This window comes from Polypterus senegalus, chromosome 8, assembly GCF_016835505.1.
Source record: "Polypterus senegalus isolate Bchr_013 chromosome 8, ASM1683550v1, whole genome shotgun sequence".
Taxonomy (NCBI): domain Eukaryota; kingdom Metazoa; phylum Chordata; class Cladistia; order Polypteriformes; family Polypteridae; genus Polypterus; species Polypterus senegalus.
This window is the reverse complement of record NC_053161.1, coordinates 179,748,955-179,773,372: the sequence shown is the minus strand read 5'-3', so window position 1 is coordinate 179,773,372 and position 24,418 is coordinate 179,748,955. Positions and strand designations below refer to the sequence as shown.

Below are 24,418 nucleotides of genomic sequence, written 5' to 3'. Positions count from 1 at the left end.
CACATATCATTATATTGAAGATTGTCATGTCAAACATGTGAAATGCAGTTTTATTAAACAGAATGCATCTTAATATTTCTAAACAATTAGTCCAAAGCCAACTGACTCCATAATGTGTTTCCTTTTTGTTATTTGATATTAAAAAGAGGCAGAGGATAGCTAAGCAAAAAGCTTTAAATATACAATGAGAACAGAGAAAAACATAAATGAATAAAACACAGAAGTCACTGAAAAATCCCAGAGACCCACATGACACCTGACCTGAAACAGCAAACTGGACACTTGTGGCTGAAATGCAAAATATACTTCTGTCTTCTTACCACCTGCGGCAGGGGCTTTTATTTTATTGCAAATGGATTTAAAAAATACATTTTTCTCAACTTGGGACATGGAGGCTAACAAATCTCATCGGTGCAGTCTAAGAGCTCACATCCTGCTCAGTTTAGCACCAAAAAGATAGCAACGAGTGCACATGAAATGAATTCTCGACTCTGCACAAGATGGTCATTTACCTTCTCTCTGATTAGCGTCATTTTGAGCTTCTGTATTGGATCAGAAACACACGGGTGAATTTTGAAGGTTATTCAGGTGCTTCTCAAGATTGTCAATATTACTGTATGCTGACTGAGTTTTCTTCAACCAATCTCCATGAACACGTAACAAAACTTGCCTTCTGATAGTGAACTCGGCCCAAACCTCCATGTTATTTACTAGGGGCAGAGGAGGACACAGCCACACAGTAGCACCTTTAGACAGCTCAATGAATATATTTTGTAACCAAAAGAAATGATTTTTTGATAACAGACTGTATCAGCATAGCTCAAAGATAATAAATCAGCAACACTTGAATGCTTGCAAGTGGAAGGGAACAACCTTACAATCAAAGAGAAGACAGCAGAGAGGAAACAACAGCAATAAAAGGAGAACTGTAAATGAATTACAAGGTGCCAAACGAGTTAACCCAGTATAATGTAACAGTAACTCCAGAATCTCACCCCTAAACCGTATATGCAAAAAACTAAACCGAGGTCTCTCAAATAAACACACAGGTAAAAATCAACAGGTTCTGCTTATAAGTGGGCAAACATGGAAAGAGCTCAGTAAACAATCCCATCCTGACCCCAACATTCACAATACAAGAGTCAATATGGAGATAAAATGAAAAAATCATCATCTGAAGATAAATATGACATGCAAGCAAATATTAAACCATTGTGAGTTGAGAGAATTTGGAGCATGAAAGGCTCGTGTTCTGACCCCTCACAACCTCCAGTGACTCTCTAATCACATGTGTATGTACAGAAAATGAAATACACACATGAAAAAAAAAGAAGTAGTAATTATGAATCAAGGAGTTAAGAACATTCAGTGTCTGTTGATTGTCGGTGAACAGCCGCTGCCCTCCCAGGAAGGACGTTTGAGGCCTGGCCAAATAGATGAGGAAAGCAGAAAGACCAATTTGTGGAGCCTTTGTGATCACCAGAGACGTGGTCTTGTGTGGTGTAGACTGAGTAATTGGCAGTAAACGTAGATTTTTCCATCCTTCATAAGTTACATTTGAATTGTTGAGTTCCTCTTTCAGAATAGTAACTCAGTCAGAATAGCGAAGCAGTTTGAGGATAATTGGACATAAACATATGCTCTCACTTGCTCTCGTTTATATTCTATGTGCCCACACAATTTCAGCCCACAAATTTTGGATGGTCAAAAACCAAAAAGTAATTATTTTTTTTACAAAGCTGAACATAACCCCACTCTTAACATCATCTCAAACTCCAATAATTTTGATGTTGTCTCCCCTTGTTCCATCTTCTTGTCCATAAAGTTTCTTATGGGGAGTTTGGCCTCAGCATAGGAACATATCACAGAGTCCTGGTGCTCCATTTGAGTACAGATCTGAATTAAAATGAACAAGAGTTTCTGCTGTTCATTTCTGATTTTGACAATATCATTCTGAAGGTCAGAAAAATCTTCTCTCCACTGATGTGTTCAAGGTCACACAGCATTTTGTTCCGACATAAAGGTCTTCAGTTGATCAACAGTGGAAACTGCTCCAGAGTTATCAGCCGCCATGGCAGCCTCAATCAAACTCCTCTGGGCTTTCTTCAATAGCCTTGAATCAGAAGAACCAGGGTGCGTCTTCCTGTCTGAACAATTCATATGTCACACCGACAAGTAAAAAAGGGTATGTTGAGGCTCTGATGGGACATTTTGAGGTTAATTTGTAAAAACAATAATCACAAGGTAGCTGAACACAGCCATTACTCCACTGAGCATCAAGTGGCCCCTCAACTACAAAATGTATACAAAAATATCTTACTTAAATCACTAAATCAAAACAGAAGAATGAAGAAAGTGAAATATTAATGAATTGACCCAGAGGAGCATCAGTGATGTAGGAGAAAAAAAAAAAATTAAGATGAGAAATCCTGGGATTGGAGAAGTTACTTGTATTAGTGTCTGTTCTGGACAAGGAGTGGAAGGTGTAACCAGGACTGGTTAGCTTTATCACACACCAGCCTCATTTATATTGCACATTAGAATATTAATGGATGTTCACTGCCATGATTTACTTATGCTAACAAAATTGAAATTTCAGTGATTATTGTGTATTAAAGTTGTTGTGTGAGTTCATATGTGCAAATAATGTGTAGTTTAATTTGTCATTCTGTGGTTGTCATTAATCAAAGACGGGCGTCTGCCACTTTTTGATTAATTTCAGTCACACCAGATGTTCCTGCTAGAATTGTATGAAAGGCCTCATTCTTTAACCTGATAGTTTCCCTCACTTCTAGTATCCATTTACATCTAGTTATTTCACTGATGACTTAGTCCAAGGCAACTTACAATGTTTATAATACAATGGGTTGCATTTCGTTTGGTTTTCCAACTGGAGCACAGACAGGTCCAGTGACTTGTTCATGAACACTGTGGCATCTGGCCGGGGCTGGAGCCTGGCCGGGACGCCCAGGAGGACCGGAAAAGGGCTTGTGCCTCCTCCAGACCACGAGGGGGCGTCCGCCCTGGTTATGTTGGGGGCCTCGGGTAAAGGGCTTGGAAGCCCAGCCCTGTAGGGACCCGTGGCCACCGCCAGGCGGCGCCCCGGTGCCTGTAGATGTCTGGAGCCCAGCACTTCCGCCACACCAGGAAGTGCTGGGGGGAAGAAGACAGGGGACACCGGAGGGCTTCGGGTGCGCAGCCGGCATTTCCGCCACACTGGGGCGTGTCTTCAAAGGAATGCCGGGAAGCAGCTGGAGCCCATCCGGGTTCCTATTTAAGGGGCCGCCTCCCTCCAGTCATTGGTGGATGTTGGGTGGAAGAGGACGGAGCTAGAGTGAGGACTGGTGGTGGCCAGGAGAGAGGCACGGAGAACTGTGAGGCCTGGACTTTGGGGGATTGGTGCAAGAGGCACTGGGGTTTGAGAGCACGTTAAAACTGTAAATATTGTGTGAATAAAGAGTGTGTGGTGGAACTTACGATGTCCGTCTGTGTGTGTCCGGGCCAGCGTTCACAACACACAGACAGTCAGTAGTAGGATTTGAACCAACGACCCCAGGGTTAGCAATCCAAAGCCTTAATGACTCCACCACACAGCCTACTATCCTCCAAAGACATCAAGGACTGTCATCATAATAAACACCAACAAGTTCCTGTTCAGAGCTCCTTACAGTGGCCTTTACTATGGAGTTCTTGAACATGGTCAGTTCAGAGAACTGTGTAGATAAAAATGAGTACACTACAGTATACATACTATATTAGAGATACTAACTGAGAAGAAAATGATCAGAAGAAAACAAAAGACAATCCTGAGTCAGAACAGTGAGTCAAACTGACAACAGAGGAAATAATTCTTGAAATGAGAAATTAGAAACAATTTCAAATTCCCAAGCCAACCTTACTACTAATCACCAATATGATGTTGTAATCATCACATACCCCAAGGAATGCTGCGCAAGACCATAATGGACACTTCAGACACAATGGCAATAAAATGGCTGGAAGTAAACAAAGATGGGCTGGAGCAAACACAATTGTTTTTGGTTCATTTTTAATGTTCAATGCTTTTTTGTTTCTTTTGTTAGTCATTTTACCTTTCCATATGGGAGCATCTGAAAGTGGTTCAATGGAACAGTCACACTTGAAATGCCGGTGCAGTTTTTGGAGTAAATCTTTACTAAAATAACTGGATACTCTTGACAGTCAATAAATAAAAAAGTAACATTCAAACGCACCAAGACTTCTCAAGGGGGACATACAAGCAAGTCCGATAACAATCCAAACTCCACCTTTCAGTGTCTTTCTCTTTCCATTAACTGAAATACAGGGCTAACCAAGCTGCCTCAACATGTACCATTAAATGAGAGAAAAGACAAAGCCAGAAAAATCCAAACTTAAACAATACTAAAGTAAAGCACAAAAAGGCCTGCTAAATGAGAAAGGGGGATGAAGAAAAAAGAAAATGAGGGGCCAAGAGAGCAAAAAGTCTGTAATTGTCCCTCAGGTGACTGCAGATCTGTTAGAACATTAGAACAATATGAATGAGAACAGGCCATTCAGCCCAGCAAAGCCCATCATTCCTATCCACTTAATTCTTCTAAATAACATCACGTCGAGTTTTGAAAGCCCCTAAACTCCTATGGTCTACCATACTTGGTCGCTTATTCCAACTGTCCATCTCATTCTTTGAGTAAAGAAAAACTTTCTGGATTGGTCTCATCCGTTGCGAGAGATGGATGTCTGAGCGGAGCTCCGTTAGCAGTGGTGTTATTTTTTATATTATTTCCTTATTATCCTGAGATATCCTGTATTTATCCAGGGTTTTACTACAATATATGAAAGCATATATAAAATGGGCGGCAAGAAAGGGGCTCAGAAAGAAATGGAAAAGAAAATTAAAACTACATCCAATCCCAGACCGACAAGTCCAAGTTCAAGCTCAAGGTACGGCCTTTCAGAGACTGACCTGGAACAGATGGGCAAAAGCGATGGGGAGCAAATGTGCGAGTGACACAAGTCAAGATACAGTGCACCCGGAAAGTATTCACAGCGCATGACTTTTTCCACATTTTCTTATGTTACAGCCTTATTCCAAAATGGATTAAATTCATTTTTTTTCCTCAGAATTCTACACACAACACCCCATAATGACAACGTGAAAAAAGTTTACTTGACGTTTTTGCAAATTCATTAAAAATAAAAAAAAAACTGAGAAATCACATGTACATAAGTATTCACAGCCTTTGCTCAATACTTTGTCGATGCACCTTTGGCAGCAATTACAGCCTCAAGTATTTTTGAATATGATGCCATAAGCTTGGCACACCTATCCTTGGCCAGTTTAACCCATTCCTCTTTGCAGCACCTCTCAAGCTCTATCAGGTTGGATGGGAAGTGTCGGTGCACAGCCATTTTAAGATCTCTCCAGAGATGTTCAAATCGGATTCAAGTCTGGGCTCTTGCTGGCGCACTCAAGGACATTCACAGAGTTGTCCTGATGCCACTCTTTTGATATCTTGGCTGTGTACTTAGGGTCGTTGTCCTGCTGAAAGATGAACCGTTGCCCCAGTCTGAGGTCAAGAGTGCTCTGGAGCAGGTTTTCATCCAAGATGTCTTTGTTCATTACTGCAGTCATCTTTCCCTTTATACTGACTAGTCTCCCAGTTCCTGCCACTGAAAAATATCCCCAACAGCATGATGCTGCCACCACGATGCTTCAATGTAGGGATGGTACTGGCCTGGTGATGAGCGGTGCTTGGTTTCCTCCAAACGTGACGCCTGGTATTCACACCAAAGAGTTCAATTTTTGTCTCATCAGACCAGAGAATTTTGTTTCTCATGGTCCGAGAGTCCTTCAGGTGCCTTTTGGCAAACTCCAGGTGGGCAGCCATGTGCCTTTTACAAAGGAGTGGCTTCCTTCTGGCCACTCTACCATACAGGCCTGATTGGTGGATTGTTTCAGAGATGGTTTTTCTTCTGGAAGGTTCTCCTCTTTCCACAGAGGACCTCTGGAGCTCTGACTGAGTGTCCATCGGGTTCTTGGTCACCTTCCTGACTAAGGCCCTTCTCACTCAGTTTAGATGGCCGGCCAGCTCTAGGAAGAGTCCTGGTGGTTTCAAACTTCTTTCACTTATGGATGATGGAGGCCACTGTGCTCATTGGGACCTTCAAAGCAGCAGAAATTTTTCTGTAACCTTCCCCAGATTTGTGCCTCGAGACAAACTTGTCTCGGAGGTCTACAGACAATTCCTTTGACTTCATGCTTGGTTTGTGCTCTGACATGAACTGTCAACTGTGGGACCTTATGTAGACAGGTGAGTGCCTTTCCAAATCATGTCCAAGCAACTGAATTTACCACAGATGGACTCCAATTAAGCTGCAGAAACATCTCAAGGATGATCAGGGGAAACAGGATGCACCTGAGCTCAATTTGGAGCTTCATGGCAAAGGCTGTGAATACTTATGTACATGTGCTGTGTCAATTTTTTTGTTTTTAATAAATTTGCAAAAATCTCAAGTAAACTTTTTTCATGCTGTCATTATGGGGTGTTGTGTGTAGAATTCTGAAGAAAAAAATGAATTTAATCCATTTTGGAATAAGGCTGTAACATAACAAAATGTGGAAAAAGTAATGCGCTCTGAATACTTTCTGGATGCACTGTAGCTCGCTGATTGGAGAAGATCATTTGAAACTGGAAAAGGCCTTGCAGTCCACGCTTTCACCTACTCTACGTGAGCCTGGAACACCAGCTGTAATAGAGCTCGCCGCTTCACCTATGGTGCACGAAAGCAGAAATGATCTGTCCAAACTGAAGGTGATGATCGCTGAGCTCAAGCAAGAGATAAAGAATGATATAAGGAAAAGCAAGAAGGCAAGTGAGAAGGCAAGTGAGAAGCGGTGGCGGGAACTTCAAGAGCTGCGACAGGAAAATAAAGACTCTGAGAAGCGCATATATATTCACTTTGAGGCGACCTTTAGAGGTTTGCTGGATAAAATGGATGAGCACATTCATGAAAATGCATCTAAACTGAGCACACATGCTGATCAGCTGGATGTTAAGCAGACATTCACGTCTTGAATTGAAACAGCCCAAAATGTATGGATGGAGAAGCAACAGCTGCCAATGCTGAATGCGAAAAACTCGAAGACAGACTTGCTGCTCTGGAAGATGGAAGCAGAAGGAATAATATTAGAATCGAAGACCTACCTGAGAATCATGAAAGTCCAAACCCAGTGAAATTTCCAGCTGAACTATTCGCTAAAATAATTGGAGAGGACTTTAAATTTGACACTGAGATATCTTCAGCTTATTGAATATGCAGATCAAATACCTTTAGACCTAGGTCTTTTATTACCCACTTCGAGAGGTTACTATGTAACCTAGAGGTGATGACACTCCTCAGACACAAGCAAGAGATTTTGAATGAAAATAACCATATTCGTATTTTCACCGATTTCTCTCCCGCAACAGATGCCAAACGTGCAGCCTTCTACAACATTAAACAGCAGCTATGGCAAGCCACTATCAAATACAGCCTGTTGTATCCTGCCAAACTGAAACTGGATTTTCAAGTCCAGTACCATGTCTTTTCCAGCAAGGAGGAAGCAGAAAAGGAACTAAGAAAGCTGATCCCCATACTATTCAGAAACACAATAATGAGTCGCATCCTGTTATGGCATGGCAAGGATATATAACCTGCTGTCTGATCCACTTGTAATGATACAGGTATTATATGGGTATTATAATTATACATCCTTTTCATTACTCGGACACTTTCTATTTATCTTTTAATTACAGTTACAGACGTGTATGTGGATTAACTTTTTTTTTTTTTTTTTTTAAATACAGTGGTGTGAAAAACTATTTGCCCCCTTCCTGATTTCTTATTCTTTTGCATGTTTGTCACACAAAATGTTTCTGATCATCAAACACATTTAACCATTAGTCAAATATAACACAAGTAAACACAAAATGCAGTTTTTAAATGATGGTTTTATTATTTAGGGAGAAAAAATCCAAACCTACATGGCCCTGTGTGAAAAAGTAATTGCCCCCTGAACCTAATAACTGGTTGGGCCACCCTTAGCAGCAATAACTGCAATCAAGCGTTTGCGATAACTTGCAATGAGTCTTTTACAGCGCTCTGGAGGAATTTTGGCCCTCTCATCTTTGCAGAATTGTTGTAATTCAGCTTTATTTGAGGGTTTTCTAGCATGAACCGCCTTTTTAAGGTCATGCCATAGCATCTCAATTGGATTCAGGTCAGGACTTTGACTAGGCCACTCCAAAGTCTTCATTTTGTTTTCTTCAGCCATTCAGAGGTGGATTTGCTGGTGTGTTTTGGGTCATTGTCCTGTTGCAGCACCCAAGATCGCTTCAGCTTGAGTTGTGAACAGATGGCGGACATTCTCCTTCAGGATTTTTTGGTAGACAGTAGAATTCATGGTTCCATCTATCACAGCAAGCCTTCCAGGTCCTGAAGCAGCAAAACAACCCCAGACCATCACACTACCACCACCATATTTTACTGTTGGTATGATGTTCTTTTTCTGAAATGCTGTGTTCCTTTTACGCCAGATGTAGCGGGACATTTGCCTTCCAAAAGTTCAACTTTTGTCTCATCAGTCCACAAGGTATTTTCCCAAAAGTCTTGGCAATCATTGAGATGTTTCTTAGCAAAAGTGAGACGAGCCCTAATGTTCTTTTGCTTAACAGTGGTTTTGCGTCTTGGAAATCTGCCATGCAGGCCGTTTTTGCCCAGTCTCTTTCTTATGGTGGAGTCGTGAACACTGACCTTAATTGAGGCAAGTGAGGCCTGCAGTTCTTTAGACGTTGTCCTGGGGTCTTTTGTGACCTCTCGGATGAGTCGTCTCTGCGCTCTTGGGGTAATTTTGGTGGGGCCACTCCTGGGAAGGTTCACCACTGTTCCATGTTTTTGCCATTTGTGGATAATGGCTCTCACTGTGGTTCGCTGGAGTCCCAAAGCTTTAGAAATGGCTTTATAACCTTTACCAGACTGATAGATCTCAATTACTTCTGTTCTCATTTGTTCCTGAATTTCTTTGGATCTTGGCATGATGTCTAGCTTTTGAGGTGCTTTTGGTCTACTTCTCTGTGTCAGGCAGCTCCTATTTAAGTGATTTCTTGATTGAAACAGGTGTGGCAGTAATCAGGCCTGGGGGTGGCTACGGAAATTGAACTCAGGTGTGATACACCACAGTTAGGTTATTTTTAACAAGGGGCAATTACTTTTTCACACAGGGCCATGTAGGTTTGGATTTTTTCTCCTAAATAATAAAACCATCATTTAAAACTGCATTTTGTGTTTACTTGTGTTATATCTGACAAATGGTTAAATGTTTTTGATGATCAGAAACATTTTGTGTGACAAACATGCAAAAGAATAAGAAATCAGGAAGGGGGCAAATAGTTTTTCACACCACTGTATACCCTAAAAGGAGACTGTATAGACAATATACCCTTGGTTTATTGTTATTAATGAATTAAGACTTATTATGCTTATCCTGGACCACTTTCTAACACCATACCCTGGGATTATTATCTCAATACTTTAAGATTGCTGAAGATTATATTTTATGCTTATAATTTGTTAATGATTATTAATAATTATATTTTAGGCATATAGTGTTTAGACTATATTGGCAATAGATATCTCTTAGATAGATATCTTTTAATCCTAAAACACCGCTGCGTGGGGGCTTGTTTTGCTTTGGACGTGCTCTGTCTCTAGGTATGTCAGAGGACCAAGACTTTGTGAAGTGGGGTCCAGCCTCACGTGGGAAGAAAAATTGGGGGGTGGGGGGGGGGAGAGAAAGAGAGCAGGCTATATCTAATCTATCCTTTTAATCCTTATAATTATAACTACCAATGTAACAATAGGCTGCATGGCAATAACTCTTTGGGAAATAGGAAATGAAGGTTAAAGCTGTCTCACTTCCAGTTAAGACTATAAAATGACATCAAAAATTCAGAATCAATGTCTCCATGATGGGACAGTTAACTTTGTGAGCTGGAATGTTAAAGGCCTGAATCACGAATTAAAGAGAAAGAAAAGTACTCTCTAACCTAACAGGTTTAAACACTAAAATAGTATTTTTACAGGAGACCCACTTACTAAGCAAGGATCAGTTCCGGCTGCAAAAGGACTAGACTGGCCAAATGTTCCATTCTAGCTTTACAAAGAAAACTAGAGATGTGGGAATTCTCATACATAGAACAGTCCTATTTGTAGCATCATATGTAGTATCTGATCCTGAAAGGAGATATGTGATGGTCATGGGCAACTTATTTAACTGTAAAATGATTTTGATAAAAGTTTATGCACCTAATATCGATGATAAGGAATTCATACAAAATTTATTTGCATCCATTCCCAATGTGAACACTCATAAAATTAAAATGGCTGGGGACTTTAATTGCGTTTTAAACCCACTTTTAGATAGGACTCCTGTCACGGGGGGGATCACATCTAAAACTGCAAAGATAATTACACAGTTTGTAACTGATCACAACTTATCAGACCCCTAGAGGTTTCTAAACCCAAACTCAAGAACATATTTTTCTACTCACCAGTACATCATTGCTACTCAAGAATTGATTATTTCTTTATGGACAATTTCTTGCCCACGATTAAATCTTGCAAGTACAATGCCATTGTTATGTCTGATCATGCACCTCTGATCTTGGAGCTAAAGTCACTATGCCCTACACACTCACATCGCAGATTACGTCTTAACCCACTTCTATTAGCAGACGAGAACTGTACAGAATTTATTTCTAAACAAATCAGTTTTATTCCTAGAGACAAATACATCCTGATAGGTTTCTGCAGGAACACTCTGGGAAACTCTTAAGGCCTTCTTATGAGGACAGATTATTTCATATCACTCCAACAGGAATAAATTAATTAGGTTAGATTAGATTAGTATCAGAGTTAAAAAGCTAAATTACTAGAATAGATGAAGAACATGCCAGGCTTCCAAGCGAGGCTCTACATAGGAAAAGGCAGGCTCTGCATTCAGAACTCAACCTCTTGACAACTAAAGAAACTGAACAACTAATTTATAAATCCAGACATCATTACTATGAACACGGAGAGAAAGCTAATAAGCTTTTAGCTCAACAAATCCACAAGCAAGAAGTTTGCAATGCAATCCCAGTAATCACCAACACGAACGGAGACAAAATTAATGACCATAAAAATATAATGTAATTATAATTATAATTTACAGACTACTATAAATCCTTATATTCTACTAAGTTCAAAGAAGACAACAGACAATCTAATGTATTTCTGGATACATTACAGATACCACAAATAGATACTTTAAATGTAGAGGAACTGGATAAACCTCTGGCACTATCAGAATTACTAGATGCTATAAAGTCACTTCAAGGCGGGAAAGCAGCAGGCCCTGATAGCTACCCTGCAGAATTTTATAAGAAATTCTCCGCTCAGCTAGCTCCCCTCCTATTAGCAACATTTACAGAAGCTAGAGACAATCAAATTTTCCTCAAACTTTTCGCCAAGCATTAATCACCGTCTTTCCTAAACAAAATAAGGACTTATTACAATGTGCATCATTCAGACCAATTTCACTTCTGAATAATGATGTTAAGATACTCTTAAAAATCATAGCTAGGAGGATGGAGAAAGTGCTGCCTTCGGTAATATCACAAGATCAAACTGGATTTATCAAGGGTCGACACTTATCTTCCAATCTTCGACGCCTGTTTAATGTAATCACCAACAAAGTCAAACATCCCAGAAATATGATCATCATTGGAGGTAGAAAAAGCATGACATTTGAAATTTGGGTTTGGCCAGAACATTTGTGCATGGATCAAACTACAGTTAAGCGATCCCTCGCTATATCACGCTTCGACTTTCACGGCTTCACTCCATCGCAGATTTTAAATGTAAGCATATCTATCACGGATTTTTCGCTGGTTCGCGGATTTCTGCGGACAATGGGTCTTTTAATATATGGTACATACTTCCTCAGTTTGTTTGTCCAGTTGATTTCATACAAGGGACGCTATTGGCAGAGGGCTTAGAAGCTACCCAATCAGAGCATGTATTACGTATGAAATAAAACTCCTCAATGATATACGATATGTTTCCCATGCGGTGCTTGATTGTTTGCTTTTCTCTGTCTCTCTCACGCTCTTTGCCTGACAGAGAGGGTATGAGCAGAGGGGCAGTTTGCACAGAGGCTGTTTGCCTAGAACTGTCATCTCTGTCTTGTCATGGAGCACTAAAGGGTGTTATTTCATGTCTAGAGGGCTCTAATAATGTTAAACAATGTGGGAGAGTTTATAAGGGCTTAAAATATATAAAAATAACCATACAAACATATGGTTTCTACTTCGTGGATTTTCATCTATCGCGGGGGGTTCTGCAGATTATATATAATGTGCAGATTATAATGGTACTGTATATCAGACCAACAAAATTCTGTGCCTGCAGTCTTAACAGCACTTACAGAATTTCAAAAGATCTCTGGTCTCAGAATTAATCTAAATAAAAGTGTACCCTTCCCAATGAATTCTCAAGCATATAATATTAGATTAGACATGCTACCTTTTATCATTGCAGATCAGTTTAAATACCTAGGGGTTAACATCACAAGTAAACAAAGCTCTTTATCAACAAAATTTCACCATCTGTATGGAAAAAATTAAGCAAGACTTGCACAGATGGTCAACCCTTCATCTCACTTTAGCTGGAAGAATTAACATTGTTAAGACGAATATTCTTACTAAGCTCCTTTTTTATTTCAAAACATTCCAATATACATCAATAAATAATTTTTTAGGCAATTAGATTCAACAATAACCTCATTTATTTGGAACTCAAAACATCCATGTATCCAAAGAGTGACCCTACAAAGACCTAAGGCAGAAGGTGGCATGGTTCTACCCAACTTTCAGTTTTATTACTGGGCAGCAAACATACAAGCAATAAAAATGTGGACACAAATAGATGAACATACACAGGCTTTGTCCGCAATAGAAGTAAAATCCTGCAGTACTTCTTTATATTCCCTGCTTTGTGCCCCAATAAATGAAAGTTATTGGCAATATACTAATAACCCAATTGTGCTTCACTCACTCAGAATATGTAACCAATGTAAAAAGTGTTTTAAGATGGAGAAGCTTTTATCTGTTGCACCTCTGCAAGAGAACCACCTCTTTCAACCCCTGCAAACAGTTTTGAATATCTGGAAAAGATTTGGGATTAAATTGCTTAGAGATCTTTATATAGACAACATCTTTGCATCCTATAAACAATTACATTCCAAATTTAAGTTTCCAGCTACACATTTCTTTCACTATTTTCAAATTAGGAACTTTGTTAAACAGAACCTGCCCGATTTTCCTCATCTTGCACCCTTGTCCATGCTGGAAAAAATATTGCTCAATTTCAAGGACTTGGACACTATCTCTGCAATATATAAAATTATTTTACAGTCACTCCCTTTCAAAGATCCAAGAGGACAAATGGAAAAAGATCTCTCGATCAATATATCAGAAAAGGAGTGGATAGTAGAAATGCAGAGAATTCACTTGAGCTCCATATGCGCAAAGCATACAATTACTCAACTCAAAATTATATACAGAGCACATCTGTCTCACCAAAAACTGTCCAAAATGTTTCCAGGGCAAGATCTAACCTGCAAATGTTGCAATCAATTCCGAGCCTTGATCACGTGTTTTGGGCCTGCACCAAATTAACATTTTGGATCAATTTTTTTTTTTTTTTTAAGTGTCTTTCAGACAGCCTTGGTGTCACAATCCCTCCTAACCCATTAACAGCTGTGTTTGGTGTTCTTTCAGATGGGTTTAAAGTGGAGAAGGACAAACGAATTGTGATTCCATTCACTACACTTCTGGCACACAGACTTATTTTGCTAAACTGGATTAATCCTAACTCTCCTCTTTTAAATCAGTGGGAAACCAATGTTTTATACTACTTGAAATTGGAAAAAAGCAAATATTCAGTTAGAGGATCTGTACAGAAGGTTTTCTAAACCAGGTAGGATCAATAATATTTTAGAATAAGCTCTTAAAGCAAAGAGGAAGCAATAATCTCCTCATTTCCTTTTTCTTCTCCGCTCATCTCTATTGATCGATTAAACACATCAATTTAGGCATGTTTACAAGCCTTAAGTTTTAACCTGTTGGCCATGCTCTCTCTCCACGGGGTGGGGGTTGACTTGTTTTTTCAATCTCAATCGTTTTTTTTTGTAAAAAATGATACATTTGTATGGAATTAATACAATAACATTATTAAAAAGAAAAAAAAAAAGAAAAAACTTTGTTTCTGTAAAATTTACCCATAACTGGTTTCCAACTGTGTCTCCATGTTCTTGTACACATGACAACACAAACAGGCCCAACACAAGACTTGTGAACTAAAGATGCACAGAGACAGACACTCTGTTGTATTAAGTAACTCTGAGAAGGTGTTGCTTAAAATCTTCAATAGAATTTAAATCGCTCTACAGATGCATGAAAAAGTTAGTGAACTCCTGTGAATCCCCTGAATATCTGCCTTAATTTCTGATAAGAATGAGGTCTCATCTTCAACTGCACTACAATAACAGACAAAGAGTCAACCTGAACTCATAACACACAAACAACTGGACTGTCAATACTGAACACGTCATTTAAACCTTTACAGTCCAGTCAAGTCAGGTGTGCAACCAATGAGGTGAGACTGGAAGTTTGGTTTGGAGTCACTCAGACAAATAAAAGGGAAGAAATGTGGGTGCTGGCAAAGCTGTCTCTTCTTGATAATGATCTGCTCATCAACATACAGAACAAGAACATAAGAAATGTAACAGACAACAGGAGATCATTTATGAGTCAATCAAGACTGTTGGTTTAGCTAACAGCTAAGCTGTTCCAACATCACATCAGGATAACCCTTAAAGATATAAAAAAGAAGATAAGAATAAAAGGTGGACAAGCTAATAAAAGCATTTCAAAGAACATCTTTGCTTATTTAGTGCTTTTGTTGTTTTTTAAATATTACTTGCCCTTTCATTTAATTTATGTAATTTCATGTTTTGTTTATATTGTGTTTTGTGAGTGAGACCCTAAGAGATGGGGCCACATTAATTTCACTCCTGAAAGACCACCCCAGCCTTTATATTGGTGGTCCTTCAGAGGTTCACTGACATTTGATAAGAGCTTTAATATAATTATCTAAGCCAGTAATCCATTTGGGCCTGTGAATGCTGAAGCCTCCTGTTGAGTTTGGAGTCAGGTTGCCTGGAGTGAGATCTCTCTATAGGAGGACCAGTGAAGGTCCTGAGCCCTCATTTATAAAGCTTGAGTACACACAAAATGAGACTATACACATATCAAGATTTACAAAAGAAAACTTGACAGGGGAACAAATGAATATTTACAGCAACTCTGACAAATTCATACATAATATTTCAGAGGAACTGGGAAATAACGACACCCTTGATCAAGTAATAAAATGCAGCCAAACCAGCTAAATGACGACTTGGAAGTATATTTCATTTTATCGAGCCGTATTTATAAAGTGCATTGAAGTGACAAATATTACACCACAAAAATGATGACTATGATGTACAGACTGTATTTTAGTTCCCTTTAAGAGAGCCAATGATACGTATTTGCACTAAAGAAATTCTGTTGTGTCGTCACTTTATATCGGCTAGTTGATGTCACTTCTCAGGGAGCTCGCAGACATCTCAACAGTATCTCGGCCAAGCTTCACTCCATTATACCTGCTATACTGGAAGTCATTAACTGACTAATGCACTACATCCGATGTTCGTACGGTGTGGTGGTACACATAATAACACATGACATGTTTCTGACAATATAAAATGGCAATCAGCAGCCGTGTCCAGCTCTCCTAACTCAATCGAAGCACTTGACTGCACTCATATTATAATAAGGGCATGTAGCAAGACAGAAGCTGCCTTCGTTAACTGTAAGCAGTGACATTTGTAGAAGAAAACCTGCACAGGTCACCCCTGCTGGGCATCCTGTTCTCCATTTACATTAAATAAAATAAGTACAGGCAGGAGGTAGAGTCAATCAATCTTCTTTTACTTTCTAAGTCTTGCAAAGGTAACACTCAAATCAGGAGAACAGTAAAATGAAAGTGTAACAAAGAGGTATTTGTGCTGTGTCCTTTTGATGCACTCCAAAGTCAGATCTTTAGTTCTTACTAAAAACATAAGCTCTAATACCATTGGTTACTCCTAGTTACTAACAGGACATGGCAGGACTGAGATACCTTAAAAGGTCACTATCATCCTGGTGCACTTAGACGGAAGGCCGCTTGTCAGTTTCGTGATCCTTAAACGTTTATGACCTTAAGGTGCCAAAGTACACTGGCCTCTTAAACTTCTGTATGTTTATCCTGCACAGTCCAGGCTCTGTAACTACATGTGTGATCTTTCACTCTCAAATGAAGAGCAAAGCCAGATATTCTTGAATGGAGGTGATGGGGTCTCAAAGTGTCAGGAGAGAGGCGGCTCTACCAGCTAATGAAGTTCTGCAGCATCCAGACTGCAGATGTTGGAGATGGATTAGTAGACTCCATATGTGAATGGTTCAGGGTGGTGATTAAAAGGAGTGCTCACATAGGAGTATTTAAAAAGTGATTGTGATTTATAAAATAAAAAAAATAAAAAAAATGTAAATTGTGTACAAAAGTGTGTACGTCAGGTTTTACAGATTTTATTTTTTTGGTGTGCACATGTTCCTGTTAATTTTACCATGCACATATTTTCACGTTCAATTCTGTGCAGTGTTATAAATGTCACCCCTGGTCTGGTGTGTGGGTCTTTCAAAGGCCTGTCACCCCATGTCACCATGTGTGTGTCCCCATTTCACAGTGGCTTGGAGGTAAAAAGAGCACGGCACATGAATGCTAACACCTCATGGTAGAATCATAGTAGGGGGCTTTATTGCTTCTGCAGGACCAGGAAAGGATGTCAATGTAAACATGGAGTTAAAATTATGAATAAATATGAGAGGAGAATGTAAGGATAGTGAAAGCTTGATAGAAGTAAATGAGCAGAAAGAAAACAAATCTACAAGAAAAATGCATAAATTGAGCAAAACTGTTGTTACAGAGCGGCCAATCAGAACACAGAGCTTTACTTCAAGTCAGCTGATCATTCAAGGAACCCCACAGACATCAAGGAATTGAACACTCTGGAAAGGAGGAATGAAGTAAAACTGAAGGCTGGGCAGAAACTGCAAGAAATGTGTGGTGGAGGTCATTGGAGATAAAGGAGAATCAGCAAATTGATAAAAACAGGGGGTCACAAACTGGACTGTTCAGGTTTAAACAATGTATTCAGAAATGATGAGAAGTCGAACTGTCATTACTTAACATGATAGTGTTTGTCCATTTTCGAGGACTTAATTGAAGATCAGACCACACTGTTAGGAGAAATTAGAGCAGACATTCCAAAGTTTTTCCAGCCATTGTACGTTTATTTAATTAACACTTTAACTAAAGACAAGTTTAGAAAGTTTCATTAATGTTACAAACTATGATGGAAGAACAGAAAATTCCTAAACTTGTAAAAATATAGTGAAATTATGATTTACGCTGTGTTTAATATTGTTTGAAATCTCATCTAAGTTTCACTTTAAAAAGCACAAGACAGCACTTTCAGGCCCATAACCCTGACCCAAAGACGTACACTCATTTTTATTTTTCACTTACTTGTTTCAGATGACGTCTTAGGTGATGACTGACCTTCCTGTGTTCTAGGAGATGAAACATCTTCATTCGTCTTTCTGTCAGACTGTAATGATTCATATTTTACATTGATAGAAGACTCTGGAGATGAAGAGTGTCTGCTATGAGAAGAGACTAACCCGGTCACTGCCCAATCTTGATCTCCATAATTAACGTCATCTTCCTTAACACTCTCCATTCTCCTATAGTTGTGTATCTCAGTGCTGACACACTCCTCTTTAATATTTACTGACCCCAATTTACTGTCATCTTCCTTAATGTCCAGACTCTCCTGTTTGGGGTGGACAGTCTCCCACTCACAGTCCTCCTCCTTAACATTTATGGTCCTCTCCTCCTTGATATTCATGTCAGCCTCACACGTCTCCTCTTTCACATCCATTTAAACGTTACAGTAAATGGCAGACTTGTGTTTCTTTCTGTGAAAAGAACAGGATTCAATTCAATTAAAACTGCATCATCCAGATCTAAACACATTTGATTTAATAGCATCCTCTCAGTTAACGCTGATGTCAAGACAGACAGTTCATGGCAAGGTGATAGTAACTCATCACTTTTGTAATGGAAGGATTTTTCTAAAGAGAGGGGGGGATCAAGAGAGCAGATGGGCGTTGGTCGCTCAGCGCGAAACCCAGCTGCATTACTAATGTTTTCGGAGAAACAGCCGGGAATGTTCTAAAGATACAGCCATGGCTATGTAAGGAGTTGTTTTTCACTTCGAGAGCTTTTTCACATGTAAGCATATTACTGTGTCTTCTGGTATCAAGCACTAGTCTCAAGGCCGAGTAGAAGAAAAACATAGCGCCGTGTCCCATGGAAGGAGGGGGTGTGAGAAACTGATCACTTCTGCATACACTGCTTCCACGTAGGCCGCTTTTGGGCAAGGACACCTAATTAGTATATAAGGGAAGGTTCCGCCCTCAGTTTCTTTGGATGCTCAACCGTGGGGAAAGGCGCAACCGCCCGGTATCTGATAAAAGGCACATGGGGTTGATCCTCTGACGAGACTGACATGCGGCTCCCTCAGTCTACTGGTCTAGGATGATGGCTCTGGGTCTTTTGATGTATGTTACTGTATGTATGTATTTTATTGTAAGTATAAGTTTGTCTCTTTAAGCATATATATTTATTTCTATAACCCATTCATATGTATTTATATGTTATAATTGAATAAGTAAATTTTATTTAAGTAACGGACCTCTTCTCTCTGATTCTTTGCCTACTTATGTTCTAATCCCTTGAACCATTTTCCCAAATCAAAACAACTTTTCACATCAAATTACATGCAAAATAAATTTGGGAATTAAAGGAGGGTCCATTAGGCTAGAAAAAGAAGGAGGCCATCTTTAACAGTTTCGTGTCAACCGTTTTCACTGATCACTGATTAAACATTTAGTATTATTGGGGTTCCAGAATTGTGTTATCAGTTGATGTCAAGGAAAGTTTATACAAGTTAGGCCTCAGGATTATGTTAAGAAATGGGGGCATATGAAGGAGAAGGTAAAACAATGGATTTGGAGCTTGCAATCATAGGGCGATGTCACATTGGACAACTTATTTGTGGTTTTTTTTTGTTAGTTTTTCCATTTCTTCTTAGAGAGTCAAGGCTGGAGGGCTGTCAGAAGGCAGGGCCAGTTAAAGCCCACTGCGGCACTTCTTGTGCGATTTTGGGTTATACAAAAATAAATTGTATTGTATTGTATTATACTGCACTTCAAGGTGACAAGTACCCACTCTTCAGGACTAACACTGACTCATATATTGGTTGACTGATGTGTCATATGGTGCTGTACCAGCGTCAGCAGGCAATCAAAACTCAAAACTGACATCCCACAGTATCTGAAGAACTTATGTGGAAGTTGAAGCACTTCTTTATAGATTACACAAAAGCTTCCTTTCTTCACACACTCTGCAGTCAGAGGGTGAACCCAATAGCGGCGTCAGAGTTTTCCCTGCGTATGTTGCCGTATCAGGAGGATTTTTAACACAAGATGGTAAATGTTCAGGTCTAATAAAGCCGACTAATCCATATTTTGTGAATCCAATGAAGGATGAGCCTCAAACCCCACAAGCTAAAAACACTCTAGATTGCCTAACTGCAACCCACCCCAGGTAAACACACAAAACTACAATCTAGCCTGCAGATTGGTGTTTAACAGAAGCAAACAAATGTGAATGTAACGCCCTATTGAAGTCAATTAAGCACTACTACAAACCACAACTTCAACGCCTCAGTCACTCAGAGCGCATTCATTTAACGAAGATTTGAACGCCTGTGTAGACAGGACCTTAGCAAGATGGAGGCAGCTGGCAGTGTGTCCCTGTGAAGCTGATCACTTAATGTCACATGCCCAACGACTGACTTCAATGAGCCTGTGACTGACTAAGATAAATTTAAACAGGTTTGATTTTGTTTTTAGTCTTAGGGACAGACTGTGCACAGAAGAGCTGACAACCAGTAAATGTTCTCCTGAAGTAGAAGGCATAGAGTTAAGTGAAGAGGGATAAGAAACATGCAGGCTTTGAATCTAACAAAAATAAGAGATGCCTCTCTTTCTGATATCTCGTGTTTCAGATACCATAACAAAAGGGAAAATTAAAATAAATGGTCAAGCCTGCTGAACAGCCACAGTTGTTAACCCTTTGTAAATGTAAACGTAAATGAAACGAAGAGCCCGTCTGACGCTGCTAAAAAATGATTGGCTGAAACTGTTTATAGCAAATTGTCCTAAGATGGAAGTGGCTTATAGCGATCAAAAATGACAAGACACATTTAAGCATTCTGGACAATACACCACCAGTGTCTCCAAACACTCAAGTATGAAGTTTAATATGTTTTACAGTGAAACACTTTACATATAATACGCAATATAACTAGGGGTGTGTGCCAACCTGGCCGCCTATGGTGCCCCAGCCCTCCCTCGATACCTTGCTTTACTATTTAAAAAAAGGGGAGGATCAAGGACACGAATTGCTGGTCTTCTTACTGAGAAACAGCAGCGACACCAATGGGCCACCTAATCACTATAATTTAATAACTACACACAACTGAGCTACTGCTGTTCTTAGCGGACGGATGTATTCAATGTATTTTGGTTCACATGTGTACATTACATTGGTTGCATTGACGCAAAAGTTATCACTGTTGTATTCTACTAGTGAAGGCAAATGCAAATAAATATATTTTAGATGTATACTATATGATGCACAGTTTAAGGAAAGTGAACACTGCATGAAAATGTCACGATTTAGCTAATCTTTTTATTTATATATAGAGTTAATTTATGATGTCTTTGACACTACATATCAGACAAAGGAATTCACAGCAAGTCACAATAACAATAATGAATTGTCAGCAACTACCTGAATTGTCGTTTCATGCTGTCACTTAACTATATCAACTGAAGTGTGTAGTGTCAATACAAATTACAAAATATTACTAGAGGGATAAGTGTCAGATGTTAGGCAGAGTCTCAATGACATGCAGAGCAATGCCTTTGAATATGCCGAGCTTCACATAGCCTTCTTTAACTGCACATGTCTTCTCAGATCTTTGAACTGCGTTCTGCGTTTCATTAATCAGTTCGCATGTCTGCTGAGCACTTTGAATCATTACCCATCAAGCTCCCGTTTGAAGTACATATGGCATCAGCAGAGTTTAAAAACTTGGCAGCAATGCCAGGCGAAATGAATGTTTGTGGATGATCAATATATTTTAAATGATTGTGCCAGATAATAATTAGTGGCAAAAAAACAAACAAACAAAAAAAAACAACTATAAATTATACATCATACAAATGCCAACTTGTAGAATGCATAATGCTGCAAAGAAGAGCTTAAGTAATATGGGTGATGACACATCTCTCACTATAAATATTCTCTTCTCATAAATATCCCTTCAACTTATGCAATGTTTTCATGCAGCTCTCATTTTTCTTCAGAATGGTATGTCAAATAGTATAAATCTACATCATTTTTTCATCTTCATTGGGAGAATACAATGATACTCCCGCCAATACAACCAATTTAACACTCATAAATTAAAAAAAATAAAAAAAAAACACACACACACGTATGTGATGGTGCAGAGATGGTACTGTTGCCGTCCTGTAAGAAGTCGTGCGTGGGTTTGTGTCCCACGACCTTTCAGTGTGAATTGTTACTCCTAAAAGTTTTTTTTTTTTTTTCCCCCCATTTAACAAAAAAATTCAACAGTGGATCGATAGTAAGTGAGGTAAGCTATCAAAGTGTGGTTGGGTCACCACAGGTGGCCAGGTGGCACACACAACAAATGAAGATATATCAAACGTAAATGTGCAGCTTCTTTCTTGAGCATAACAAAACAAATCATTTCAGTAACAATAGCAACTGTTATTATGGGAGATGATTCTGGGTCTAGGGGTTTAAATTTTTTAAATATCAATCAGGTGGAATGTGTTTTAATTTTCATTGTTAACATGGAGGTGGGGGCTACACGGTAAAATGTGTTAATGACTGGGATTCCGCCTCTGTAACTGGAAGATTGGTTAGGAATGATACAGATTAGACGGATTTGCGGAAATAAATTGGTAAAGTGAACTATGATACATAGTGCAATGAGAGTAGTCGCTAAATAAACTGGAGTGTTCAAAATTATCTAAATCTGCTAAATAGTTCTCTCGTGTAAAGTGGACAGTCATCCCGAAATAAATTATAACAATACTTAAAAGCATTCAAAGAGTGAAATTCCTCCCCACCCCAAAAAAAAAAATAAAAAAAATATACATCTGAGAATAGGATAGTATATATATACATATATACATACTAATAAAAGGCAAAGCCCTCACTGACTGACTGACTGACTGACTCATCACTAATTCTCCAACGTCCCGTATAGGTAGAAGGCTGAAATTTGGCAGGCTCATTCCTTACAGCTTCATTACAAAAGTTGGGCAGGTTTCATTTCGAAATTCTACGCATAATGGTCATAACTGAAAGTTATTTTTCTGCATATACTGTAATGGAGTTGAGCTTGAAAGCCGTGGGGGGCGGAGTTTCATGTGACATCATCACGCCGCCCACATAGTCACACAGTACGTAGAAAACCAGGAAGAGCTCCAAAAACCGCTGAAGAAAACATATACATTATATAATTAAGAAGGCAGCGAAACAATTAGAAGCGAGCGAGTGACATATAAAACCATATTCAGCGGCTCACGTGAACTGGCGAGTGCGCAGACAAAAGCAACAGTTCCAAAGAGTGCTGAACAAAAACCGAATTACACTGATACGCTCAAATAGACAAACCACACGCCGTGCCGCAATAGTAGAGGCTTCGCCTCTAGTGCCGAGTTTCGATTCCCGAGAGGGAGTGCACCGAGTATGTATGCGCGCTTCCCGATTCATTTTAGCCTCGCATCCCCTTGGTTTGAGACGTATGAAAAAAATATGCGGTTAACGCAGAAAGACAGATTACCAATTGAAGCTTTATGAATAATGGATACTTTATTCGCGATCAATGATTGTTTTGGTAAACCCATACTCAGTGTATTCATTAGATGAACGGTAAAAAAGTAAGAGCGAGGGGAGGATAACTTATTGAGGCACACAGGCAAAACCACAATAGCACGCGGGCTCGATGTACTGTAGTGCGCGTCAACTTGATCACATTTGAAACAATATATCTTTAGTCCATATGTGTCAAACTCAAGGCCCAGGCCATATCCGGTCCGCCGTGTAATTATATCCGCCCGAGATCATTTTATATATTATTGTTATTAATGGCCGGGGATATGAAGCGCTGGTAACACAATAAACTACAGATCCCATAATGCAGCGCTTCAGCTGCCTTGCGAACACTTACAGCGTTAATCAAGTCTAGCTTATGATGCTGCAAGTTATTGCGAAGCTAGCCACACATGCCAAGAGAAAAGGTGATTCTGAACATAGAGCCTTTAAAACCGATGGGAGGCTGAGTATTTGTTTACTGACATTGCCGGTAAACCCATGTGTCTCATTTGTGGAGCTAATGTGGCTGTAATTACAGAATTTAATCTAAGATGGCACTATGAGACAAAACATCAAGATAACCTGAAAGACCTGAATGCAATGCACAAGATACAGAAAGCAGAAGAGTTAAAGAAGAATCTGACACTTCAGCAGACGTTTTACCCGTGCAAAATCACAAAGTGATTTCAAGTGAAGCTACTTTTATGGGAGACACAAATGCACCAGTGCAACTTGCCCCACTTTCCCTGTTGCCAAGTAATGTTGAACCAAGTCGGTCACTACGGTGTTCCGAAATACGCACTTTGCTGATAAACTGAGCGCACTGAGTTTGCACGGCGCTTTGGTGGCTTTGAAGAACAAAAAAAGAATTTTGAGTTGTTTCGCAACCCATTTGCCATCGATGTGGAAACTGCACCTGTGCAGATTCAGATGGAGGTGATTGAGCTGCAGTGTAATGGCACACTGAAGGCAAAGTATGATACTGCACGGCCCGCACAGTTTATTCACTCCATTCCCGCACAAATGCTCCAGCTCCGTCTACATGCGGCTCGAACCTTGTGCATGTTTGGTACCACATATCTGTGTGAGAAGCTCTTTTCAGTCAGAAGACTAACAAAACAGCACACAGGAGTCGCCTCACTGATGA

At 39.5% G+C, this 24,418-nt stretch overlaps 2 protein-coding genes across 2 annotated transcripts in view; both read right to left on the bottom strand.

Moving 5' to 3' along the window:
• Positions 1 to 24,418, bottom strand: part of LOC120533513 (gastrula zinc finger protein XlCGF17.1-like) — a 249,868-nt gene that overhangs the window by 146,102 nt on the left and 79,348 nt on the right. The gene's annotated exons all lie outside the window — the stretch shown is intronic.
• Positions 1 to 24,418, bottom strand: part of LOC120533548 (zinc finger protein 773-like) — a 31,719-nt gene that overhangs the window by 812 nt on the left and 6,489 nt on the right. The window contains exon 2 of the mRNA XM_039760482.1: positions 17,752 to 18,203. Within this exon, the coding sequence (XP_039616416.1) occupies positions 17,752 to 18,166 (415 nt within the window). The 5' untranslated portion in view covers positions 18,167 to 18,203. The remainder of the gene's footprint in view (positions 1 to 17,751; positions 18,204 to 24,418) is intronic.